General features: G+C 41.4%; 1 protein-coding gene across 1 annotated transcript; it reads right to left on the bottom strand.

Annotated features, from left to right (window-relative positions):
- Positions 1 to 858: 858 nt before the first annotated feature.
- Myh2 (myosin heavy chain 2) lies at positions 859 to 25,934 on the bottom strand. The gene is made up of 39 exons (XM_003466220.4): positions 25,886 to 25,934; positions 24,245 to 24,471; positions 24,010 to 24,153; positions 22,569 to 22,725; positions 21,498 to 21,525; positions 21,300 to 21,414; positions 21,109 to 21,201; positions 20,558 to 20,621; positions 20,334 to 20,432; positions 19,395 to 19,498; positions 18,535 to 18,673; positions 18,070 to 18,188; positions 17,833 to 17,982; positions 16,487 to 16,657; positions 16,092 to 16,401; positions 15,363 to 15,439; positions 14,434 to 14,521; positions 14,229 to 14,346; positions 13,019 to 13,142; positions 12,794 to 12,930; positions 11,358 to 11,613; positions 9,588 to 9,830; positions 9,320 to 9,496; positions 9,092 to 9,237; positions 8,918 to 9,008; positions 8,444 to 8,833; positions 7,471 to 7,597; positions 6,596 to 6,714; positions 6,252 to 6,448; positions 5,405 to 5,588; positions 5,162 to 5,327; positions 4,936 to 5,060; positions 4,476 to 4,784; positions 4,188 to 4,391; positions 3,568 to 3,693; positions 3,314 to 3,484; positions 3,130 to 3,234; positions 2,928 to 3,023; positions 859 to 1,141 (listed from the first exon to the last, which is right to left on the bottom strand). Exons 2-39 carry the CDS (start codon positions 24,449 to 24,451, stop codon positions 989 to 991), a joined length of 5,829 nt encoding a protein of 1,942 aa, XP_003466268.1. The 5' UTR covers positions 24,452 to 24,471; positions 25,886 to 25,934; the 3' UTR covers positions 859 to 988.
- Positions 25,935 to 26,507: the final 573 nt, after the last annotated feature.

Raw genomic sequence — 26,507 nt, 5'->3', positions numbered from 1 at the left:
CTGAGTAATCTGGAGAGCTGGCATTTCAAATTTTTGTACCACACTTGTACTTATGATGATGTGTGTATACATTTGAATAATCTAGTTTGAGACTCATATTTTATTGGGATTCTTAGTATTATTTTGACCACTTATATGACTATCTAGGTCACATAAGTCTTCCTGTAAAGTCTGCGAACATAACTCATACCTTATTGATACTACATTAGCATATATAAAATAACATTTCTGTGTCTCCAGACTTGATAGTAATGTGCAGCTTTCACGGGAGAAGGGCCACTTCTCTTTCAAACCCATTACCCCATGTACATACTCTGGGTTTATGCACACTGGTTTTAATGTTGAAAGTATTCATGGGCAATCAAGACTGCTTTGCATTTGTATTTTTTGGGTATCAGGAATTGAACTCAGGACTTTGCACTTGCTAACCAGGCACTGTGCCACCGAGCTATAGCCCCAGCCCTGCATTTGTGTCCTTGATAACAGTTATTAAGCATGAAGAAATAGTAATGCAGTTCAGTCTGAATCACTTATGTGAATATACAGCTGATGCCACTCTCTGCAAGGACCTAGAAAATTAGGTTCATGTTAGGAGAAGCAGGAGCTTTCTAGGGTTTTACTATCCACAGTAATCAGGAAAGGTTAGAAAGAAAAATGGCTCCCAGATTTCTATCTATCACAATAGGCTTTCCAGGTAAGTGACACGTTCATAGTCAAAGCATTGCTGTAGACCTAAAACAATCATGGATACATAAATATTTTTTTTTAACGGTAGGTTGAATGTGATTGTTGGATTGCTTTCAGATAATTCACACGTGACATCACATGAGAAAGAAAAGCCAGACGAGCCTAAGGATCTTATTTGCAAAGAACCCTCTGCTCTTTATTTCCTTTGCAATAGGGTAGGACAGACAAAACACAAAGAGAAATGACCAGAGACTTCACATTGTGTGTCTTGCTCTGGTCATTCCACAGCCTCAGGGCTTGATCACTCTTCGCTGATGATTTTTGTGTGAACCTCACGGCTCTTCACCCGGAGTTTGTTGACCTGGGACTCAGCGATGTCAGCCCGTTCCTCGGCTTCCTCCAGCTCGTGCTGGAGCTTGCGGAACTTGGATAGATTCGTGTTGGATTGTTCCTCCTGAGAACAAAAAGGGAATTGTAAGAAACCTACGCTGTGTCTCGTCCTAGTCTTTGTAGACCTAAGGAAAGACAGGACTTGGCTACAAATAAACACAATCTTACCATCTCTTGGATTTTGCTTATCATTTGAAATTAATTTCCTGATTTGGGTCTTGGTATTTCATAAATAATCACATCTCTGTTTTTGCTACCAAATTATATTAAAGGATATTAAAGGATATGGACAGCAAGAAAAGTATACATATATACATATAATTGAAGGAGAAAGAAAAAAATATTAAAGTCAAGATTAGAGGACAATTTAAACACTATCAAGTTAAGGATGAATTTAATGATAGGGTTTTGTTTTTGTTTTGGGGTTTTTTTTTTTTTTTTTTTTTTTTTTTTTGCATTTGGGCTTTTTGGTTTTTTTTTTGTTTTGTTTTGTTTTGTTTTTTTGGTACCAGGAATCGAACTCACAATGTTGTGCTTGCCAGGCAGGCACTTATGCCACTGAGCTAAATCCCAGCCCCATAATGATAGCTTTAAAAAATAAAATAAATGTTAGGTTTTCTTATACATTATTTTGCCACAAACTCACTACATTTTCCCTCCACTTTTGTATGTGACAATTATAGTGACACATTCCGTAATAACTCTAACACTGAGGAATTAAGCCTATTTAATTACTGACACTCAACTCCTTTAATAAAGGAGCAGTTTACTGCTCAGTAATTTATCCCTGTTGTAGGAGTCCTCACGGGTGGAACGCCCCTTGCTACCTTCTCCGTGTCTCCTCTTGGACAGATTCTGGTATGAGAGTTATGTGAGCTTCTTGACATGGCCTGGAAAGCTCTCCAGCTTTTCCCGTGCTCTGGAACAGCTTACATAGCTGGGGGATTATCTGTTCCATGAAATTTTGAAAGACCTATCTGGAGCTGGTTCCAGAGGTAATTCTTAAAGATCATATTCATGCAATTTGTTAATTGTTATTCTCCTAGAAAAACCCGTTTCTCTCTGGATAGGATTATCTGATATATTAAAAAACAATGCTCTGTGTAAATACCTTATTATCTTCTCATTTCTAACGTGGAGAGTTTGTAATTTCTCTCATTTTTTCCATGATTAAAGTAGTGATGTTTGTTAATTTTATTAAATCCCCCAAAGTTATCAGATACTATTGAAATAGTAAATTAGAACATACTACACTTAATAAATTTCTACATTTACTTTTAACAGTGTTTCTTCCATTGTATCATTTTGATTTGTAATTTCTGGAATAGACTGTGGTTTTTCATTCATTTTTATTTCTCCCTTATAATGAAAACTATCTGCTAATCTCCAGGTACTGCTTTGACTAGATCCTAAAGATTTCTAAAAGTAGTAACTTCCTTGAAATTTTATGTATAACTAATTCAGTATTCAATAATTCTGCTTTTTGTTTCTCATTGAAACCAAGAATTATTTAAGAAAGCTTGTTTTTCCACATTTAAGTAACTGAGTAGTTTTTAATATTTTCTTGACATTTTACAGTTTTATCACACTGTCCCAGAGAACATAGCCTGCGTTATTTCTGCTTTTCTTTGGGGTTTCTTGTGGACTAAAAGTTTATTTTTAAACTCAAATTATAGATACCCTGAATGACAAGCAATTAGTACAAAAATATACAGACGTTGTAAGTAAACTGTCTTATAATTGTCTTCTATCAGGCAGTTTACTTACAGACAGAGGTGATGAGTCTAATACACATTAGCTTTTGTTAATTCAAGGATGTCACTCTTCCCTTTTATCTTGATGATACTTACAGCCTCCTCCGCTTGCCTCTTGTAAGATTTTACTTTTGCCTGAAGTTTATCGACCAGATCCTGGAGCCTGAGGATATTTTTCCGATCTTCTTCCGTCTGGAGGATTGTAAAAAGCAAAGGGTCTCACTTCTGCAGTCCGTGACTACTGCATCAGCGCAGTGAGCATCTCGCGTGTGTCTGGGGAGGTGCTTCGCTGCCGTACCTGGTAGGTGAGTTCCTTCACTCGCCTCTCGTGTTTGCGCAGACCTTTGACGGCCTCCGCGTTACGCTTTTGCTCACTCTCTACCTCGCCTTCCAGCTCACGCACCTGCAAACAGGTGGGTTCTTAAGGCCTTTATCCCACCGGGCCGGAAGCTGATGTAAATAAATACAGCTGGGACACGCACCCTGGCCTCCAGCTTCTGGATCTGCTTCTTGCCGCCCTTCAGCGCCAGCTGCTCGGCCTCGTCCAAACGGAGCTGCAGGTCCTTGACCGTCTGCTCCATGTTCTTCTTCATGCGCTCCAGGTGGGCGCTGGTGTCCTGCTCCTTCTTCAGCTCCTCGGCCATCATGGCGGCCTGGGGAGCAAATAAATCAAGAAAGCTATTCCCATCAGGGGGCCTCACGGTTGCATGCATGGAGAAATGTGCCCGCTACCTACATCGGTGATGGCCTTCTTGGCCTTCTCGTCTGCGTTGCGGGCTTCCTGAATGATGTCCTCCATCTCTCCCTGGATCTGCGAAATGTCTGTCTCCAGCTTCTTCTTGGTGTTGATCAGGCTGGTGTTCTGTTGGAAAACAAGTACGACTTGTTCTTACACGTCACCAAAGGACTTAGTGGTAGCAGGTAAAACTTCGAAAGTAGAAGAAATGCTCAACATTAAAGAATGTTATTATGTAGTGCACTTAAATAAAATAGAGATGCTATAAAAGATTCAGTATCTTTGATTACATAGTTCATAAGTAGACTGAACAGTTCTATAATTTTATAGTGGCCATTTACCAATGAGATCATTCACAAGGATAAAATTGTAACAGAGGTTCATAACATTCCATTTCTCCTTAATAAAAATGTTAATATTGATACAAAGACAATAAAACTATTGACAATAGAATTCTATTCTAGGAGATGAATCAATAATAATTGTTTAAGATAGTGAAGATGTCTCAATAATACAGAAAATTTGGCAGAAGTACGAAGCCTGGCTGTCATATAAAAATGTAGGTATGTTTTGGGACAGAAAATATTCACTGCAGGGAACTTCTCTGTGTAAAATGTCACCTGGGTGTGGAGGAGCTGCACGCGCTCACTGGCATCCAGCAGCTCCTGCTCCGCGATTTTCCTGCTCCTCTCCGTCTGCTCCAGGGTGGCCCGCAGCTCCTCGATCTCTGCCTGCAGCAGGTTGGCTCTGCGCTCCACCATGGCCAGCTGCTCCTTCAGGTCCTCCTGGCCCCGGAGAGCGTCATCCAGGTGCAGCTGGGTGTCCTGCGGAATGGACAGTCATTGAGACACTGCATTGCCTGGGCTGCTCTCAGACAGTCATCCTGCAGCCTCTCTGGGGTCACCTACCTTGAGGATGCCTTGGGTGTTCCTGTAGTTCCTCAGGGCCTCGGCGGCCATGCGGTTGGCGTGGTTCAGCTGGATTTCCATCTCGTTCAGGTCCCCCTCCATCTTCTTCTTGAGCCGGATGGCGTCGTTCCTGCTCCTGATCTCAGCGTCCAGGGTGCTCTGCATGGACTCCACCACTCTAATGTGGTTTCTCTTCAGCTGGTCGATTTCCTCATCCTTCTCAGCAATCTTCCTGTCGATTTCAGACTTGACTTGGTTCAGCTCCAGCTGGATGCGCAGGATCTTGCCCTCTTCGTGTTCAAGGGATGCCTGAATAACAAGAGATGATTTTAACGAGAAGCACCCTGAACCTTTTCTGCACCCCGCTAAGTGTGTGCTGTGCATCTTCTGCCTCAGTCTATGCAGATGGCCTTAAGCTCTTCTGAATGTGCTGGTTTACAATGCACAGTTTGACTTATACCTCAGCTTCTTCTAAGGCAGCCTGAAGTTCACACTTTTCTTGTTCTACTTGTTTCTTTATCTTCTCTAGTTCATGGATACGTTTCCCTCCTTCTGCAATCTGCTCGGTGAGGTCAGAAATCTCCTCTGTTTGGGGTATAACACAAGTACAGGTTTAGTCAAACAGATAACATAAGAGAGAAAGATTGCTTCAAATCACGAGCGTTGCTGATATGAAAAGGACTCACGCTGCAGGTTTTTGTTCTCTCGCTTCAGGGTCTCTAGCTGATCCAAGGACTCCTCGTAGGCGTTCTTCATCTTGAACAGCTCAGTGCCCAGAGAGCGGGCCTCCTTTTGGGATGACTCTAACTCAGCATGGGTTTCCTCATATTTCTGCTTCCATTCTGCCAGGATCTGAAAAAGCAACAGCCGTTACCTTCTGTAAATGACAGGAGAACATCGTGGGGGACAGAAGAGGCTGCAGGACTCACCTTGTCAAAGTTCCTCTGCTTTTTGTCCAGGGCTGCGCAGGCCGCGTTGGTTCTCTCCACGTCCAGCATGAGGTCCTCCACCTCATTCTGCAGCCTCTGCTTCGTCTTCTCCAGGGAGGCGCATTTGGCGTTCACGGCTTCCACGTGCTCCTCTGCAGCCTGCAACCTCTGGGCCAGCTTCTTCCTTGAAGATTACATGTTTTTGGATAGAAGCAAGCACGATAGTTATGCACATTTCTACACTGAAGGGTACTGGAGGCTTCGTTTAATGCTATCAATTCATTCTCTTATCTATTTGACTACTATCAATGGACTCCTTTTAGGAGACAGATACTGAGTGCACGCATTGAAGGAACCATAAGAGTGTCTGATGCAAGAAGCTCACAGTGAGAGAGGTAAACAATAAACAAGTCAGGAAATGTGTATTCACACCTTGCAGATATCAGTGCGCTGCAGAGAAATCAAATACAGTAACTGGTGGGCGACTAGGCTAGCTATTGAGGAAAGGCTTCACTGAGAAGTAAAAGTCAAGACTGAAAGAAGTCAGAGTCAGCTAGAGAAAGAGACAAGCGAGGCGAATATTCCAACGCGGAACAGTCAGCAAGACAGAGCCCCAAAGCAACCACGAGCGTGGCGCACTTGACATACAGTAACTTCTAATTTTCTGGGGAATTATTTCCTACTGTTTTTTCCTCTAAATTTTAGGTTAGGGACCATGTTTGGATCCTTCAAGAGTTTTTCTATTGCCTGAAAGTAATTGATAAAGAGAAACTAATTCGTGAGAGTCACTGGACTAATTCACTGAACGTGCAACTTTCTGCACATTCTCTCCTGTCCGCACACGTACTTGGCCTCCTCCAGCTCCTCCGTGCGCTGGATGGCGTCCGTCTCGTACTTGGTCCTCCACTGGGCGACCTCACTGTTGGCCTTGGACAGTGCTCTCTGCAGCTCAGCCTTGGATTCCTGCTCCTCCTCGTACTGCTCCCGCAGCAGGTCACAGTCGTGGCGGGAGGACTGCAGGGCGTGCGCCAGGGCGTTCTTGGCCTGTAAGGATAGTTACACTCCATTTTACTGGGTATTTAGAGAGTCTCAAATTTCAGAATTGTTTAAAGAATGATGCAACTGGCTCTGTTTAGGGTCAACTCACGGGACAAAAAAGACAAATCAGGTTTTTAATAGTACGGGGGTTACCTTAACTTCCTCTTCGAGCTGCCTCTTTAATTCCTCAATCTGTTGTGTAAATGCTTGCTTGCCTCGGGATAACTGAGAAACCAGAGCTTCTTTCTCATCAAGCTGGCGGGAAAATTCACCTGGCAGACAAAAGAAATGGCACTGTGATAGGTGAAGAAAAATTCAGCAAACTCATGTTAGAAACAGACGTAACTCTTAGGCCCCCACACGGAGTACTCAGATGATTGAAATCTCTGTTGACATTTCGTAGTCAGGGCTACATTTCCAGTGTCTCTGGTGGAACTTAAACGTCAATACGAACATGGAAATGCAGCTTAAAATTCTTTTGGCTTCTTCATTCTTCCAGAACAATGTGAGAAGATGAAAAAAACCAGTAAAGAAAGGAGCTAAAGTGTTCAATTCTATAACAGTTCATGTTCTACAGACTTTTTGATAGATATGGCTATCTGTTCACCCATTCAGGAATTTAGTTCATGCGGACACAAATCTGCTTTTTTTTTTTTTTTAAATCAGGGCTCAGGATATGGCTCAGTGGTAGAACATTTGACTAGCACGCTTAAGATCCTTGGTTCAATCCCCAGCACCTCAAAACAGCAACAACAATAAAATGTGGCCTGAAATAGGAGCTCTGGGCCTGTGCTGGGGTGATTTCTAATGTCCATGTCTCCTCTGTGAACAGTGCTCAGTGCCTTTCTGGAACAAATCTTGATCCTTAGCAGTGTCCCCAAATGACCTCGCGCACGTAGCTTGAGCATCTAAGCCTTCCAGTGAATCACATATGAGCTCAGCTACTTTTCTTAAGCTATTGCATCACCAAATCCTCGTTCTTAACCACATCGTCTCGCTGTGAGGCACCACGGGAGAGGGAAATTTACCAGATTCGGTCTGCAGGCGTCCCCTCTGGGTGGTCAGGTCATTGATCATCCGCTGCTGCTCTTCCTCCTTGGATTTGAGTTCACTCACTTGGTCCTCCAGAGTACGGCACATCTTCTCCAGGTTTCCCTGAAGGATAAAAAGGACAGGACGAAATGAAGCTCTTGCAAAATAATGCTCTTTGTGGAGGCTATAATCTCTCCCCAAATGAAAAAATAGAATAATTTCAATATATAAAAAAAGTCAAATTATCTTACATGTAATGTGACAGAGAGAGAAATTTTTCTTTTAACTTTACCAAAGCTAATCATAAAGATCTATGGAGTATTAATCTAAAAAATTTAAAGATGAGACCTAACTTTAAGCTTTCACAAGTGCAAATGGTACCTTTTCTAAAAAATTATTAAAATATTTTATTGCCTTTCAGTGTACAGAAACTTGCTTGTTGCTAACTGAAAATATGAGAAACCTGTATTTTTCATTTCTGAAAACCCAAATCCTACCCATTTTTGCAGGCCCAATGCGAATACCATTTTTTTCATGAAACTATCTCTAATGATTTACCGTCTCTGGCTTGAGATTCACTAATTGTTCACTACATTAATAGTAGCTTTCAAGAGATGTCTTTCTAATCTATACTCCTCTGAAAGAACAGGACCACAAGCAATACATTTTGGTTTTTTCACATGTGAAAAATGTATTGCATATTTCACTCTTCCATTGGAGACCTGTATTCAAAAGCTGGTGCTATCATTTATTAACAGTGCGATGGGCTAATACTTGGGCTCTTTGAATTTCCATTTCTTCTTCTGTTAAATGGAATTAGTAAAACACTATTATTTCTCCTACTTACCATGCTGCATTACTGCAAATAATAAGTAAATTAATGTGAATAACGTGACCTGTGCATATCACTCCTGATATGTCTGTAGTGCATGAGTATCATTATTATCAATTTTCCCAAATCTACTGTACCTTGGCTTTGGAGACAGTCTCCATGTTACTGGCAAGGTCGTCAATCTCCATCTTCATCTCGCTCTTCTCCTTCTCCAGCTTCTGCTTGACCCGCTGCAGGTTGTCAATCTGCTCCCCCAGCTCAGCCACACTGTCCGCGTGCTTCTTCCTCAGGGTGGCAGCCGTGGCTTCGTGCTGCAGGGTCGCCTCCTCCAGGTCCCTGCGCATTTTCTGGAACTCGGCCTCCCGCTTCTTGTTCAGTTCTATCTGGGCAGAAGTGGCCCCACCGGCTTCCTCCAGCCTCTCGCTGATCTCCTCCAGTTCCCGGGAGAGGTCAGAGCGCTGCTTCTCTGCTTTGGCCCGAGAGGCTCTCTCTGCCTCGATTTCCTCTTCTAGCTCCTCAATGCGAGCCTGGAAAGGGTGAACAGTGCGATCTCAGCTTCCAGCATCGGGAGTATTTCCTGTTGATTAGGCTGATGGAAATCACGTACTTACCTGTAACTCCTTGATCTTCTTCTGTAATTGAATGCCAAGAGCTTGTTCATCTTCAATCTTGCTTTGCAGATTGCTCATTTCAAATTCTTTCCTTTTAAAAAAGGGGCAAAGAACAACAACTTAATGATGTTCAACACTGGAAGCAAGCTTACAAAGGAATTCTTTCCTACTTACTTTTTGAGTTTCTCATCAAGTTGCTGTTTCTCGTTTTCAATGTCCATTATGGACTCTTGGGCCAGCTTCAAGTCTCCCTCAAGCTTCCTCTTAGCTCTTTCTAGGTCCATGCGAAGTTTCTTTTCTTGCTCCAAGGACCCTTCAAGCTGAATAAAAGTAATATTAAGCCAAAAGGAATGCTCACTTTCTTTTAGAAGAAAACAATTTCCTCAACAATGCTAAACTTACATCGTCCACTTGCTGTTCAAGCTTGATTTTCGCTTTGGTCAGGGTGTTGACTTTGTCCTCCTCTGCCTGCAGGTCATCCAGGGTCTGCTGGTGGGCCTCCTGGAGGGCTTTCTTCTCCTTGGTCAGCTTAGCGATGGTTTCATCCAGGCCTGCCATCTCCTCCGTGAGGTTTTTCACCTGCCCAGGTGAAGAAGGAGATCGTGTCCGGTGTGAAGCAGCTGTGCTGGGCGGCAGACCCCTCCGTGGTGTGTCAGAACACGCTTCCTACCTTGTTCTCCGTGGCGTGCTTCTCCTTCTCCACCTTGGCCAGCGTCAGCTCCAGGTCGTCTATGTCTTTCTTCAGCTCTGAGCACTCGTCCTCCAGCTTCCTCTTCTTGGCCGTCAGCTCCGCGTTGATCTCCTCCTCGTCCTCCGCTCTCTCGGTCACCTCCTTGATCTTGGCCTCAAGCTGGATTTTGGTTTTGATCAGCTGGTCACATCTTTCCTCTGCATCCGCCAAGCCTTCAGCTTCCTTGAGTTAAAACCAAAATCAAAATTCAGAAGAAAATGTGAAATACTTTACAAGGATGACCATGTAAATTTCTGCAGACTTACTTCACAGACTTTTGCTTCATGAGCCAACTACTGTGTAAGATACATTTGTGATATGGAAAAAAATCAAAATGTATTGGGTTTTGTCCTGTTCCTTTAAAAGAGTATTGATTAGAAAAGCTCTCTCAAAATTAATATGAAGAAAAACTAGTGAATCTAAAATCAGAGAATCAGAAATGGTTTCCTGAAGGAAGCGATATTTGAGTTGATCCTTGGGAGATAAGAAGCATCTGGGTTTGAAGAAATCAGATTATTAAGGAGAGGAACTGGAGGAGATGGGGAAGGATTCCTACCACAAGAATGTAGCTGTTACTGAACTTTTTTTTTTGTAGTAGCAGAATTTGATTCTTTTTGTAGGGCTCTAGGTTCAAGTTGAGGCACAGTGCCACCAAAAAAAAACTTCACGGCGTGACACTGTATCCAAATAATGGGAGCAGGACAGGCAGAAATGGAGGGTGATGCAGATATATAGTCTCCAGCCATTCTCCAAATCAGTCCTTGAATACATACAAGAAAATGATGCGCTCCATATCGCCAAATAGTGAATACAATGATGTAGGACAGATTCTAAGTAAATATCTGGAGAAATAGAAAAGAATTTGGGATCATCTTGAAGGGAAGAGAGGCAGAAAAATGCTATTTTCACTTCTGTAATCTTGAAGGAGTTATGACCCTGAGCAAACTTGGCAGCCAAGACTAACCCTAACCAAAAAAAAAAAAAAAATATATATATATATATATATATATATATGATTTTGTGATGATTAATTATAACAGACCAAATCAACCCAAATGAAAGACAGTGTAAATTACACTTGTAAATTACACTTCTGAGTTGATGGATGCTGTTCTCAAATGACTGGAGCAGGAGTTGTTAGTGAGTAGGCCAGGTCGAATAAAAGAGACCGAGAAGGAGGCAGAGTGATTTGGGCACTAATGCAGCAAACCAGGAGTGATGGAATAGCCCTGGATAGAGGAGATGGATTGGAAAGAGTGGATTTGAGCCTCTGAGGTCAATAACAAACACTAACTCAATAAAATTTGGGGAGGAATGCTGCCATATGTCAGCTGCCCATATTGAAATTTAAGACTCATGTACTTCAAGAAGTTATTCGAAGAAGCTCCATGAACGCGGTTCATGCTATTCTCTTACGATTTTATTTGGAGTTGTTTCATGTGAAAATCACTTCAAGGGAAAACAGGTCTTATATGCTGTACTTTGATGAAAATGAATAGGAAAGAAAAAAATTGGAGGGTTCCAGCTCATTGGCACGGTGCTGTTTAGGGAGCTGTGTTTGCCAGTGCAGGAATGCACGGAGCTGAGGGCTCTCTAACCTCCCTCTGGTGCAGGTCCTCCCTGTGTACTGCCCAGCTTGTGATCCTTGGTGACCGGAGTTACAGTACTCAGATCCTGATTGGTGGTACCCGGGGTATTACCCCAACTTACAGCCTGCACTTGCAGCTGCAGGTCATTTTTCTCTTTCAACAGTGACACCATCTTTTCTTCCAATTCTTTCCTCTTTGCCTCTGACTTGGCGAGCTCCTCTTTGGTTTTCTGGAACTCTTCCTTCATGGTGGCCATCTCCTTCTCCGTCTCCGCACTCTTGAGCAGGGGCTTGATCTTGAAGAAGAGTTTCATCCAAGGCCAGTGCTTGACGTTCATGAAAGCTCGGATGTTGTACTGGATGCAGAAAAGCGCTTCTCTGAAATGATACAGAAACACTAGTTTGGATTGATCCGTGGATACAAGGATGTGAATCAGTACCGTGTGCATGAGGAGAGGACAGAACACCTTGGCAGCGAGAGTGGCGGGTTCGTCCCCTACCCTATTCTTCATCTATCCACCTGCTTTCAAAGGTGCAGGTTAAAGATATCATCTATTGGGGGCTGGAGATTTAACTCAGTGGCATAAGCGCCTGCCTTGCAAGCAGGCAGTCGTGAGTTCGATCCCCAGTACCAATAAAAATGAAAAAGACAAAAAAAAAAACGGTATCATCCATTGGAGAGTTAGTTGAGGCCTGGCTGTTTATTTCTCTCCACCAGTTCCTCTCAAGCTTAGGTGTGCATGAGAATCACCAGAAGGACTTCTTAGAAGTACTGATTCCTAGACTCTGCCTTCATGGAGGCAGACTCAGAGAATTTGGGTGGGACCAGAAAGTTTGCATTTTTTACCAAATGTTTGAGATACGACGATGATTCACATAACAGAAAATATTAGCATAATGGCAATGGCCAAAAGAGAGTTGTTTCATGTAAATTACTTATATACTTATACACACGTATCCACATAGGTGTGGATGCACAGGTGGCAATGTCAAATGTGTTTCTCGCAATAGGTGCTGGTTATATGCATCTTGCAGACTGAGATTCCCAACTGTACAGTCTTTGCCTTCTGTTTCTGCGTCAAATTAGATCATGAGGAAGCTGCATTCATGAATGACATAGTATTAACTTACTGCAAAATGCGTTTCATAGACAAATGCCCTTAATGTTTTAGAATACGATAGTTCGATATAGATGATCAGGTGGAATTTGTTTTCATGTCCTATATCCAACCATTCTTTATTCATTTCATTCTCATTTAATAATCTATCTAATACATTCATCCTAGAACTAAATGCTAGGGCAGAAATTTATGTCTCCTCATGAGTCTGTTTTCTCTTGTTAGATGAGAGCTATGCACCCTTGATGCATCTCAACTCTATTCAAACGCTCAGAGTATGTTCCATGGTCGTGACCCTTAAGTTTTTCTCGTACTTCATTATAGGACTCACTGATTCTTCCTTAGGAGGCGTCCTTACCAGCGTTGAGTCTTACTTGACTCTAAGCCCTCTCAAGCGTGCGTTTGAAGAGGGAAGATGTGAGTCAACCATGTTTCTTTACCTCCTCTCCACCATCTTCTGGTACTCCACTCTTGCCAAGAAGCCTCTGCACATGGCCTGGGTTCGCGTAATCAGCTGAGCCAGCTTGTCATCTCTCATCTCCTCTAGGAGCCCCAGAAGGCCAGCTTTGAAAAAGACCTGGACACAGACAATGGTGCGGACGAGAAACCACGCATAGATTTTAAAGAGTCAGGAAAGACATCGAGTTGGATTTAGAGAGCGTTACCTTGGTGTGACCAAATTTATACTGGGTGTGGTCAATGTCGATGGACCCAAGCAGCTTCTCAGAAGCCTTCTTGCTGTCGATGAACTGGCCTTCGGGGATGGCACTGGCATTCAATACCTTGTATCTGTTAAAGTAAATTTTTAAAAACCTGGCTTATTACTGAGAAATAGCTACGTGATGTATTTTAAAAACTGGAGTTTTTTAAAAAGAGGGAGGACATACTTTACATGGATGTTCAACCTGTTGGCTATCAATTTCTACTTATTTTCCCTTCCTGTGAAGTTGTAATTTTCCTTTCTGCATCAAATCTTGTTCTCAGGAAAGGATTACATATAATCTTATTCATATAAGGTGCAGATGTCTTATAAAATGCAATGCATGAGCCTTGCCGGTTAAATTTGCTTTTTAAACATCCCGAGTCCAAGAAGACGACTTCCTGTTGAAGAATCTTGTAGAAAGTAATTTTGATATAAGGAACTTTCTAACCATCTAAAAACACACCCAGGGCTGGGTTCCCTGGTCTTGAGCCTGGGCATTCTTTGTCAATTCTGCCACACCTACATTTAGTGTAGTGCCAACCTGCGCGCTTCTTTGAATTTCAAAATGGGATTATCTAGGGAGAAGAAAAGGGTTCTAAGGAGCTGTCATTGTGACATGTCCCCTCTGTTTCTGGGAAACCTTTGGAGGCCAGTGTGTGAAAGAAAAATAAAGAGATGAAACCAAAATAAGTTAAAGAAAATGGCCTATTTGGATCCACCTGCATGGGAGAATTCCTAATTTAGCCACTTGGTCACTGTGTGACTTGAGCAAACAACTAAATCTCTCTGAGAATCAGTTTATTCACCTGTAAAATGAGATAGTATTCACCTCTATTTATCTTTTGTGAAGGTTAAATGAGATAATCCAAAAGCTTTAAGGAGTAAAAAGGTAGTTCACATAATTATTGAAATTAGTGTGCCTATCTCTGAGTTAAGTCAGGTGCTTGGTAAATCCAGCAAAAAAAAAAAAAATATTCTGCCCAGTGTTTAAAATGTAGTACAGTTACACCTGTTTTTTTTAAGTGTTCTGCACTTAAATTTTTACTTCGTTTGTAGTAAGTTAAAAATAACAAAGAGAGACATAGTTTTCATTAAATTGAAATGTAAGCAAAGCTTACATTGAATTTGTTCATACTAAACTTCAAAATATACCATAATTAAGAGAGCCTAACCTCTGTTTGAAGTCTGCGTAGAGGATTCTGCTGGGGAAGCCTTTCCTGCAGATGCGGATGCCTTCCAGTACACCGTTACACCGCAGCTGGTGCAGGACCAGTTCATGCTCCATGGCGCCTGAAAATACATATGTATTTCACTGCAGAGTTATGAAGAAGGGCCTGTGGCAATAGTGCTTTGTGCCTTCACTCCAGAACTTCTTACCGGGAGTTTTAGTTTCATTGGGGATGATGCAGCGTACAAAATGAGGGTGGGTACTCCTAAGGTTGGTCATCAGCTTGTTCAAATTCTCCTGTAAAATCAAGAACAGTCTTATTATCTCAGACTGTTCACATGGTTATGAGCAGCTGATGATGTCTATAAAATCAGTCTACATAGACAGGTTCGATGACCCGTATAGACTGTTTTCATTTAAGTAAGCACCTTGGACCCTTCTGAGATATATTTCTTACTTATATATCTTTCTACATCTGAGTTAGCAGGAGTTGCACATATAAAGCTGTCTGATCTGCTTTCCTTTTTGGTTTATATCAGCACCATCCTTCCTTCTGCTCCAGTCCTTGGCCACCCAGAGAAGTGCCCAAGACCATTCACTGTCTCCCAATATGAAATCACTGTCTTCTACTAAACCTCACAGTTCTCTGTAAGGAAATGCAGGCTTGTACTGTCTTTGGGTCTTTCCTCATAAACATAGCTCCCTTTTCCATCTTCATTGATGTTTATAGCATAAAGATCACTTTATGAGAGCAAACCTATTAACCATCACAGACTGGATTAAGAGCAGGACTACCACATTGGCTTCACTGTACGTTAGCTGCTAGATTCGAAGTCTTGCTGATGATGCCTTTGAGACTGTCTGTACCTGTCATCGCTCCTTGTCATGACAACTAGATTATGAATACCGTCACACTAAATTTTATAAAATTCCCTATGAAATATTATTACTTGACTTTGTATGCAAAGTGAAGTAATAGTTTCTGAATAATTTAAATATCTTCCCGCCAAAGTTGCTGATCAAGAGTCATTAGTTTGTGTTGGTGCTTTCCTATTGTCTCCTAGAGAGAAAAATCTTGTACTTTTGAAAACAAAGTCCAAAAGTAATTGGGGAGGGTCAAGAAAAGTTTCTTGCTTACCCTGAAAAGGGCAGACACGGTCTGGAAAGATGAACCCTTTTTCTTTCCACCTTTCTTGGCACCCCCACCACTTGCCTCTGCAGGGAGAAAGAAAAGATCAGATGTAATACAATTACACTTTTGAATGGACAGGGCTGCCTCTTCCTTCCTTGCTAATTTTTTTTGTCTTTTTCTTTTTTATCGGTACCGGGGATTGAACTCACGACTGCCTGCTTGCAAGGCAGGCGCTTATGCCACTGAGCTAAATCCCCAGCCCCTTTCCTTGCTAATTTCTGTAGTCATCAAGTAGAGTGATCTGGCTGAATCTTACTTCGTAGCCAATTTTTGCATCTACTTTTCTATGATTTTTTTTTTCCTTTGGGAAAAGATGTGAAGGGCATTCACCTCACCATGGAGATAGGACATTTGGGGACACATTACCTTCCAAAACCACCAGAAACCAACACCGAGAGGCGATTGCTAGGTTGTTTTATATCTCCACAGATACTCAGTGTGATAGAAGAATCATACACTGGCTGGAATGTGATAGTTTCTCTCTGATCCTTTGCAGAAGACCCCTGTCAGCAGTGCGGGAAGGCACGCATGTATAATTACAGTGCAGGCCATCTATTTCATGCTTAGAGGAGCAAAAGGTTGGCCTGGAAACCTTCCGGGAGTATGAGATCACCAGCTTCAACCTAACATAAAACTTTATAACAGTTACAGAAAGCGTTAGACATTTGCACTTACCTGATTCACTAGTTTGAGTTCCAGAGAAGAGGTGAGCCAGAGTTTTCAAAGAAGACTTCTGATACAGCCCCACCACAGTGTCATTCAGGGGGTCCTTGTTTTTCTCCAGCCAGCCAGTAATGTTGTAGTCCACGGTGCCAGCGTAGTGAATCAGGGAGAAGTGGGCCTCAACCTTGCCTTTGACCACCTTGGGCTTCTGGAAGTTGGCAGACTTGCCCAGGTGCTGGTCGTACAGCTTGTTCTTGAAGGAGGTGTCCGTGGCCTTGGGGAACATGCACTCCTCCTCCAGGATGGAGAAGATGCCCATCGGCTGGATTTAAGGCAAGGCAAAGCATCTGTGTGAGTGCAAACAGCAGAGGGCATGGGAAGAGGTGCTGAGGGCAGCACTAGGTTACCTTCTCGATGAGCTCGATGCAGGCGGCCAGGTCCATGCCGAAGTCAATGAACTCCCACTCGATGCCCTCCTTCTTGTACTCCTCCTGCTCCAGCACGAACATGTGGTGGTTGAAAAACTGTTGCAGTTTCTCGTTGGTGAAGTTGATGCACAGCTGCTCCAGGGTGTTGAACTAAAGAAACAGATTTGTTTGCTTCTCTTTAGCAAGTTGATCATTTTGGAAAAGATGGAAATTTTTAAAATTAAAAATGAGTGCCAGAGCCTTCAGAGTGATGTCAGAATCACTGGGCTAAAGACATTCCTCTGAACCACAACCTGGCAAGTGTGGAAGGTTTCAGCACACACAGAAGCTACTTTTTCCTCTGCTGTCATTTTATAGAAAATCCTAAATCATTATTAATACTTGGCTCTCCATTTGATTGTCTAGATATTTTTCTGAGTTTGTACTTCATCAGTCCATATTTATGCCCACTGTCTTCTACGTTTCTCAGAGGGCTCATTTTTCATGTGGACTCATTTGAAAGCCAAATTACCACCTCTGAGAAGCTAGCTAGTAGTTTCTATTGCATGGACTAGGACTACAGAGAAGTCAGCATTCCAAGGTAGCAATAATTGCTATAATTGCTCCTTTTTAATGTGAAATGAAAAAAAAAATTGAGATGCATGCCAAAGATTACACAGTATGGTAACACATACTTACATTTTTTACTTTAACATTTTTATTCGCCACGTGTCAATATTGACCAAATATAAAAAGTAGAATAATATGGACTGTTTTCCTCTTTTTCTCATATTTTCTGTAATGCCTAGGTTTTACTTTAATAATTAGAAAAAATAAACTTATTTAAAACTATAAGCAGGAAAAATGTATTGCATGACTAAAATGAATTTTTATTTCAGGATGTCATGTTAATCACCCTTAAAAACCAAGTGCATTTATTGATGCTGACTCCAGATCATTAAGCGTTTCCAACTTTCATAATCTGCCAAAGTATTTCTGAGTGATTTCTCCACCACCTGTTCTGAGCATTTTTATGTGTTGCTAAGATTTGCTTTGATATTTTTGTGTCAACTTCATTTTGCTTTGTGGGGTTTTCAGACACCCCTTTATAACTCCATCCTAATTCATAACTTCTTTCAGATCGTGTATATTTTGAGGAATTTTCATTATGTGCGTGTTTTTAGTAGAGATGAATTGCCACTACAGTAAATGATTAGTACCTGCCAAATCAATCTCTTAGGTCTTAATATAACTGACGGCAATAAGAAAAGCCATAAAATTCACAGTCTTAATAAAATTTCCTTCACCTTCTTATAAAATCCCTCACCAACCAGCTCCTAACTCACATCAAAGATTTCAAAGCCAGCGATGTCCAAGACCCCGATGAAGTACTGCCGGGGCTGCTTGGTGTCCAGCTGCTGGTTGATGCGGGTGACCATCCACAGGAACATCTTCTCGTACATGGCCTTGGCCAGTGCGCCCACCGCATTGGTCACCTTGAAAGGCAAAGGTGTAACTTTTTAAGTTATTTGAAGACTGTAAAACTCTTTCTGTCCTAGCAACGGCTTTGAATTGGCACCTACTTGCTCTACAGTCTGGCCTTTGGTGACAAATTCATTGCCGACCTTGACCCTGGGGTAGCAGAGGGCCTTGAGCAGGTCAGCAGAGTTCAGACCCTGCAGATACGCAGCCTTGTCCGCAACTAAAAGGAAGGAAAGTGCAAAATACTATTAGCTCCACGGGAACTCGCTTTCTTCCAATTCTCTTAAGCTTTGTGTATTTTGTGCGTGGCTCTCAGTGTGTCTTTTTAAACATTCTTGTCCATTTTTTAATCACTAAGTTCAAGACTTCAGATAGGAGTAGTGTGTCCTAACGTGCTTCAGAAATGATTGGAAATACTGATCTAATATCCATACTTCACACAGTATCGTATTAGGTGTACTTTCAAACTCCATTTTAAAAATTGAATTTGTCTCCTCTGGGAAAATGAGGAACAAGAATTTGCTTTTGAAGCAAATGTAAAATCAGGCAGATGACGCAGCTGATACCTTCCGTGCCATCCGGCTCTGCCTGCTCCTCACGTTGCTTTTGCTTGAATTTCATGTTCCCATAATGCATCACAGCCCCAGTGAGCTTGTAAATGGAGACCTTCTCCTCATTAGTGAAGCCCAGAATATCAATAGCACTCTGTCAATACAACCAGGAGGATAACTGTTAGGTTACAGTCTACACATTTGCTATTTATACTTTACAGTCAACTCCTGACTTTGAAATGAGGCCAAACTGAAGAAACTATATTACAGTACTGATGTTTCTCAGATTGGGTGTCTTAGAAAGGCCAGGTCAGTCAATGGCCAGCCCAGAGCAATGCAGTCTTAGGTGTAGAGCATCTGAAGGAAGATTCAAAGTAAATTTAGCAAAGGGAATAAAGATAGAAAATTTAAGGTGCTTGTTATTTTGAGAGATGGTAAGGATTTTTGCAAGTAGATTTCAAAAAAAAGTTTGGGTAACTTCCAAAGTGACAAATCTAAAAACATGAGGAAAAGAAGAATAAAATGTAAACAACGTTTTGTAAGTAAGGAGGGAAAGAGGGATGGAGGCGAAGGGAGGGGAATAGGAAAAAAGAGGATCTAAGACATCATGCACAAGTACAAATTCCCTATGATGAATGTGGTCGTTATGTATATCCAAACTGTACCAATAAGCTTCATTAACAGTTAAACAAAATGACAGATCTCTAAAAGTCCATTACAAGGAGTACAAAATGTCATATTTTTACTTGTTAATCTTTTTATTCGCCTCTCTGAGCCACATGTAGGCTCACCATCCCTTAAATCATCCTTTGAGATTTCTGAATGGACCACTGCTCTGACCCAGCTGGTAACTAGTTATTTTTTGTTCTACTTACATCTGTGGCCATCAGCTCTTCCTGATCATCAATGCTGGGGACTGTGATCTCCCCTTGGCTGACAAATGGGTAATCATATGGGTTTGTGGTAATCAGAAGCATTTCTAAGCACATAGAAAAGAGCAAAGATAAACATGATCATCATCTTCATTAAAGCAACAGATTTTTTAGGCAAATTCTGTAGACGCCATCTGCTATTTGGTTGAAAGATACTTTATGGGCACTTAAAGATATTTAGCATTACCTCAAATGCTTTGAAGCTGATGTTGTATTATCCCCCATCATTCCCCATTTTTAATTCACCATCACAATGCAAATAAAGATAATGACTTATAGGAAGAGTCGTATGTATAAGCCTACTAGCTATAGTGTTATCTATTTAAAATTCAGAATTACAAGAAACCTAAACACCCTTAAAAGAGAGAAGGTATGTTGAAGTACTCTTTATCTCTAGGATGAAACATTATGTAACCATTAAAAATAATAATGTGGAGCTACTATATTTATGGGCAAGGAGAAAACTATGATATACACAATGACAAAACTAATTGCAAAACAGCATGTACCTATGATTTAGGTTATGTAAAGCACATTTGTGTGTCCATATGTAATGATTCAAAATGACCAGAATGATGTTTATCCATCTGTTCACAGTAGTTATTTCAGTGATAGAAATTGGAAGTATTATTCTTTTTCTTGTGAATTTTTCTTGTAAGTACATACGACTCTTTACAAAATTACAAAAGCTTTTTCTTCAGAGTTGGGGATGGAACCCAGGACCCTATGCATTGTAGCAATATACTCTAACACTGAGCTACACTGCCAGCCTTACAAAGTTATTTTTAAAAATAAAATAATCTATAAATGCAACAAAATTCAGCTATGGCATACTAGATTGGATCATGCTTGTAATTTTGAATAAATCATGACATTTCTTACCAATTAGCTCTGGTTTCTTGTTTGATGTGATCTGATAAAAGATGTGGTAGCTTCTTTCAGCTTTAAGCTGGAAAGTAACTCTAGACTTCTCCAGCAGATCTGGAAAGGGAAGAAACAAGAAACAGGCAAAGATATTTTAAAATGTGACTTGTTAATTTCACTTTTGGTCAATTTTGTAAGTGATGAGAAACAGAAATTATTTTAAAGGATATCCAGGCACTTACATGTTTCAATATCAGCCGAAGCTAGTTTTCCTGTAGTGCCAAAGTGGATTCTGATGAATTTACCCTTGAAGGAAAATTAAAATTACTATATTGCTTTTCATTACTACCGCAAAATCCAAAACACTTGAAATACTAGTGCTTACTGTGCCATAAGTTCAGAAACTGTTCACATAAGAAAGATGTCTCTTATTTTGTAAGTAAAATACTTTTATCTTTGATTTAAAAAATCGTGAGTGTAAGTATATAACATAACGGGTCTGTTATTTAGCTTGATTTAGTTTAATAATCTGTACATACATTAACACATCACACCGTGCTCCATAAATATATGCAATTGTTGTCTATTAAAATAAATACTTTGAAGTGTAACTAGTCGATAATAACAGGTAAGTCAGGGAGTCACATATTCTTTCAAATACAGCTTTTGATCTATGGTTGGAGGGAAAAAAGAACACCACCATGTGACATAATGTGAATAAAGGATCCATGGAATGCACTCACAAACATCTCATGAATGTTTACCAGTACCCACGGCGCTATCCAACACTTACAAAGCGGGAGGAGTTGTCATTCCTCACGGTCTTGGCATTGCCAAAGGCCTCCAGCAGCGGGTTGGCGCTGATGATCTGATCTTCCAGGGTCCCCTGCAGAGGAAGGAGCAGAGCTCCCATCTGGGGCTTGGGGATTTCTCTTCTGAGAGCCCCAGCAGAGCCTGGATTCAGACCACGGGAATCAGGCTCACCTGCATTTTCCCGGAAGTCACTTCCTCCTTCTTCTTGTCCCCAGTAACTGCAATTGTTGCAAAGTACTGGATGACACGTTTCGTGTTCACAGTCTTCCCTGCCCCGGATTCTCCGCTGGCAAAATCAAAACAAAATAAATGAGGTCCCAGAGCTGGTAGCTATCATGGCCATGAAAAGAAAGCATGAAATCTACATACGTGATCAGGATAGACTGATTCTCCCGGTCTGCAAAAGAAGAATGATAGATATTTAACATTATTTCTTATACACTGTAAATAGCAAGTAAAGTAAAATAGAACTAGGTATTTTTCCTAGGACGTGCTCCGCCATTTTACTGGCACTTCCATTCCTCTCCCCCCTCCACTATTTTAGCAGACACACACCCATTTAAACTGGACGCTACTGCTTATATAGGATTTATACTCAAGGCTTCCAAGGAATATTTCATTGAAAAAATTATATGCAAAAGAAAGTGATGGAAAGGCATAATATAAGTAATGATCCCATGCCTATATTTTTCTGAAGCACCAGGCATCCTTTTCAACACTACATTATTGAATGAATATCAAAAGTAGGCTTGTTCTTAGCTGAGCCTCAATGACAGTCTGAATTAGTGGCATGCTTTCTGTGAGAGGAAGAAGTAATGAAGGGTGAGCGTTGGGGATATTATTAGAAAAGGTACAACTTTGGAAGGACTCGTGATTTTAGTTCTGTGTTTAAAGGAAGGCAAAAGATTGTTGGGATGGGAAATGAGGAATCTTTTAACCCATTTCCAAACATGCCATGAGTACTGTAGATATGGATAGCTAAGCTAGCATTTTAGAAAGTAGATTCAAGGTAGAGCTACCTTAGAGCCAAATAGAATCCATAGCCCGCTTTCGTTGGTTCTGAGCTAGGAGCAATAATATTATTGCACTTCTTAATATACAGAGACTATGAATTTAGTGACAATTTATTATATTGAGAGTAGAATCACAGAGCCAAAGTTTATTCTGTTTTAATAGTGGAGAGTCAGTTTGTATATATGACTATATGACTATTAGTATGTATGAATCTCTGTGTATATACACGTGTAGATATGTTGTATTTTTGGTCAAATTTATTTGCATTTCAGAGTCATTCAAAAATAAATGAGCTAATCCTGGCCAGCCTCCATTGACTTTGGAACATGTAAGAGATTGTTGGGCATTAGGTCATCTCTTACAAATCCATCAGCCTCAACTAAAGGAGATCATTTTAGAGTATGTGGAAATTGGTCAGAGACTCACCAGTCAGCATGAACTGGTAGGCGTTGTCAGAGATGGAGAAGATGTGGGGCGGGGCCTCCTGGCGCTTCTTGCCTCTGTAGGCTGTCACCACCTCCGGGTTGTACACCGGCAGCCACTTGTAGGGGTTGACGGTGACACAGAAGAGGCCCGAGTAGGTCTGTGCAAAGGAGAAACAGAGAACTGTCCAATGGTCCTTTATGTTACTTGCACAATTCATTTAATTGGGTTTTAGCGAATAAGAGTGCTTTAAGTGAATTCTCTATTTCTTCAAGGAGCATTAAAACCAGCTGGCAGAGTCATCAACTGGACAATAACTCCTTGAAGAGTTCTTCTCGCTTCCTCAAAAAGCGAGTGACACTGTCACAGTGATGTTCATAGAGCTCCAAAGCCACGGTTGTTTGCTTCTAAATGTGTCTTACGATACACGTGTACTATTACAAGGAGAATAGAGATCAGCTAAATTTACAGTAACCCAAATTTGTGTGCATGTGTCCAAAAATGAGGGCATAGCTAGGTGAACTATGATAAATCTTAATACCAATGTTGCAGGTCTTTAAGAAATGAACATGATTATATGTGACTGCTGGGAAAATGTTTGCAAAATATTTTTAAGTTGTAAAGAGACAGAAAACAAAACCATGTAAACATATTATGGTTACAACAGGGGGATTTAAAAATCTTCGACAGCAGGTCTAGGAAAGGCACCAATTAGAATATATGTTGACAATAAACACCAGGCACATCTGCATAGATGTTGCATTGCTATCATCATAATTAAACTTTGCAAAAATATGAATGTAACACACTGCTTTTGACACACAAAAAAATTTACTGGTGGTGAATTGTGTGGCAACTTCCTCCAAAGAAGCAGAAAAACAAATATGATTGAATCCCTTGAGGTATTCCCAGTCAGTGCAGGAGACAGTTATGTAAATGATGATCCAGGCAAACGACAGTCAGTGTGATGACAAGGACAGAAATTATAGGACAGCACACCCAGCTCTGGTTGTGGAATTTGGATCCCACACAGAAGGAACCAGAGCACACAGGTGCAATTACTGTTATTTGAGAGAAGCGAAAATGGGTGTAATTTGGTGCCTAAAAAAGACGAAGCCCATAAAAAACATATAAAGTATAAATTTATATTTCTACTTTCTGGGATGATTCTGATTGGAAGAGAGACGGTGGGAAGAAGTTATTGTAATATAAGTCATAATTGTTTAACTGTTCACGGGCCCTCGGGCCAACCCAACCAGTGAGGACAGTGGCCTTCATGGGATTGGATGAGAGGACAAGGATGGAGAGCCGGCTGGTGGACATTGCCCTACAGTAGGGGAAAATGAACCTTTTAGCTACTATGCTATTGCTGACAGCATGGCAGAAGCTATGGGCTAGAAGGGCATGTGCTTGTGATACTCAAGACCTCTGGTGGGACACTCACGTAGATCATCCAGGCTGCGTAACGCTCTTTGAGGTTGTACAGCACCGCAGGCTCGTGCAGGTGGGTCATCATGGCCATGTCCTCGATCTTGTCAAATTTGGGAGGGTTCATGGGGAACACCTGGTCATCCTTCACTGTCAAGGTCTGGTGAACAAGGAAGATAACCGTGACATCAGTTGAGTGACCATACTCCTGAACGTCCCACAGCATGTGGCGGTCTCCTGGCTCTACTCACCGCTCCCGCTTCGGTTTTCACAGTTACTTTTCCTGCTTCTCTGCTCTGAATCGTCCCTTTGACAAAGGACTCCTTGGGCTCCGCCACAAAGACAGATGTCTTGGCATCAAAGGGCCTATTCTGGGCTTCAATGCGCTCTTTCTCAGACTTTCGGAGGTAAGGGGCAGCCTCCCCAAAGACAGCCATTTCTGAGTCGGCGCCACTCATGGCTGTTGTACTCAGAGGTCCTAACGGGGAGAGAACACTTCACATTAGATAGTCTGGACTGCTTTGTGTATTAGCAGATCTTATATTGATTAGGTTTCATGAGCCAGTTGGAAATTCCACTATTCCAGGAAGTACATACACATAATCACAAGAACTGAACTCTATCAGGTGGTCACTGTAGGGCTAGTATCTATTCAAGTCTTTACATCCACTACTTCTTCTTTAATCTTCCAAAGCTGCAGTCCACTCAGAAAGTGGGCTACAGAGTTAGCGCTCCTGCCCAGCAGCTTGTGACCTTGGGTGAGTTACTTGATATTTTTGAACCTCAGTGTGTCCATCTTTAGAATAGCAATCCCAATACCTGCCTTTTAAAAGTTATAACCTTTGAGATAGGATGAAGATGCTTTGAAGAAAAAAAACTAAAATAATAAAACTTAATAATGACTTGAGATTCTTTAGGCCACCATTTACTTACAAAATGTCATTTAGCATAATGTCACAAATGTTCAGGTCTTGCCATATAAATACAGATAGTAAGAGAACTACTTTTATTCCACTAGATGTTCAGATAAATTTGTCCTAATGTTTTTGGGGAGGATGATAATTTTGTTTCCCTCTCTTTTACTTGAGAGCTTAGATCTACTATAATATAATTTCTTTGTGTATTTAACAAAGTTAGTCAGCTTAGCCCACGTTAGCTAGTGATGGATAAAATGCATGGACAACTTTATCCTCATCCCCTGCATTGCAGAGACCTTTCGCTGCCCCAGATTTCCCTGGAAAGAACTCAGGCCTCGTTACTCCATTGTGCGGTCTGCAGGTTGCCCAGGGTATCAGAAGAGTGCAAGATTAAGCAAAGAAAATTGCCCGCAGTGAAATGACCTGAAATTTACTCAATCCACTATCCCGGTCTCCCTCTTTAGAAATGCAGAGTGGGGTAGGGGGGGCTAATTAATACCATTATTAAACATAACAAAAATTCCACAGTGTGTTAGTTTTGTATAGCGGTTGGTGTTTTGTAAAGTGACTTAAAAATAAAAAACAAGGACTTTAAGAAATGTACAGGCAATATTGTCCTATTACTTCCTGTCTATTTCGTAGATATTCTATTTACTAAATGAATTCCGTTACACAACTTTTACCAAGTTTGAGCTTTTTAGCATAGAAATCTGAGTGCAGATTTTTTTTTCCTGCAGAAACAAAATATTCTATTAAAAGTTACTCTTCTGTTCAAATACCACACCATCAATGCTGGAGTTGTCAGTCTGAGAGGTCTCCCTCTCTCCCTCTCCAGCTCGTTTCCTGAAGTACAGTGCTCACAGGGCCTTTACTGAGCCAGCCAGCCGAGTACTTTCTTAGAGGGTGCTGAGTGACAGAAATGCACCTCAGAGGCTGTCATATTCACCTCCAGGAACTGGTTAGTCCAAACCTTACCTTGTTAGCAAGCAAGAAGATGTAGCCTGGACGTCAGACGGTTCTGAACAGAAAGGGGAAAAGATCTTGATTAGAAAGAGAAAGAGAATTCTGTTGGCAGAAAGAGAAAGGGAATTCGGTTTGCAGGATTGCTTGCTATTGTAAGCAGAAGGGAGCACAATTCCTCGGAGCAGCAGAGGCCACAGTACCAGAACCAGCAGCAGCAGCAGCAGCAGCAGCCGCCGAGGCAGCGTGGCCGCGGCCAGTGTCGCTCTTCAAAGGCCCGTCGGCCCCCACTTACCTTGGAGCTTTTTAAAGCAGGACAGTCAGCCTCATTCCGAGGGCTCTTTTATATGGATAGTTATGGAAACAATGCAGCTGCCTCTTCTTTCTTAAGTCAAAAGGAATTGTTTGGCAAAAAACCTCCTGGCACGATAGTGTTCCTGCATGATTCTCATTCATATGAAGAATGGTTGGATATAATTAGAAATATTTTTCTTATTGAGTATGTGGATAAATCTCCTATGGATAATTTGAGAAGGTGATCTGCAAGGAAGATTCAGCTCGTGAATAGACAGGGGCTGGGCAGCCAGGGTACCTGGCTTCTTTCATAACTTCCCGCTGGTCACGCTGGCCATCACAT

This window comes from Cavia porcellus, unplaced genomic scaffold, assembly GCF_034190915.1.
Source record: "Cavia porcellus strain 051 isolate PalLab524CR breed Dunkin Hartley unplaced genomic scaffold, mCavPor4.1 scaffold_32, whole genome shotgun sequence".
In the NCBI taxonomy this organism is placed as follows: domain Eukaryota; kingdom Metazoa; phylum Chordata; class Mammalia; order Rodentia; family Caviidae; genus Cavia; species Cavia porcellus.
Note: the sequence above shows the minus strand (reverse complement) of the source record. Positions and strands in the feature narration are given on the sequence as shown.

Coding starts and splice junctions, on each gene's coding strand:
- Myh2 (XM_003466220.4), bottom strand. CDS start 24,451: ATGAGTGGCGCCGACTCAGAAATGGCTGTCTTTGGGGAGGCTGCCCCT. Junction 20,433..20,557: donor TTCGGCTGATATTGAAACAT/GTAAGTGCCTGG, acceptor TTCCCTTTCCAG/ATCTGCTGGAGAAGTCTAGA. Junction 16,402..16,486: donor GCATCGAGCTCATCGAGAAG/GTAACCTAGTGC, acceptor CCTTAAATCCAG/CCGATGGGCATCTTCTCCAT.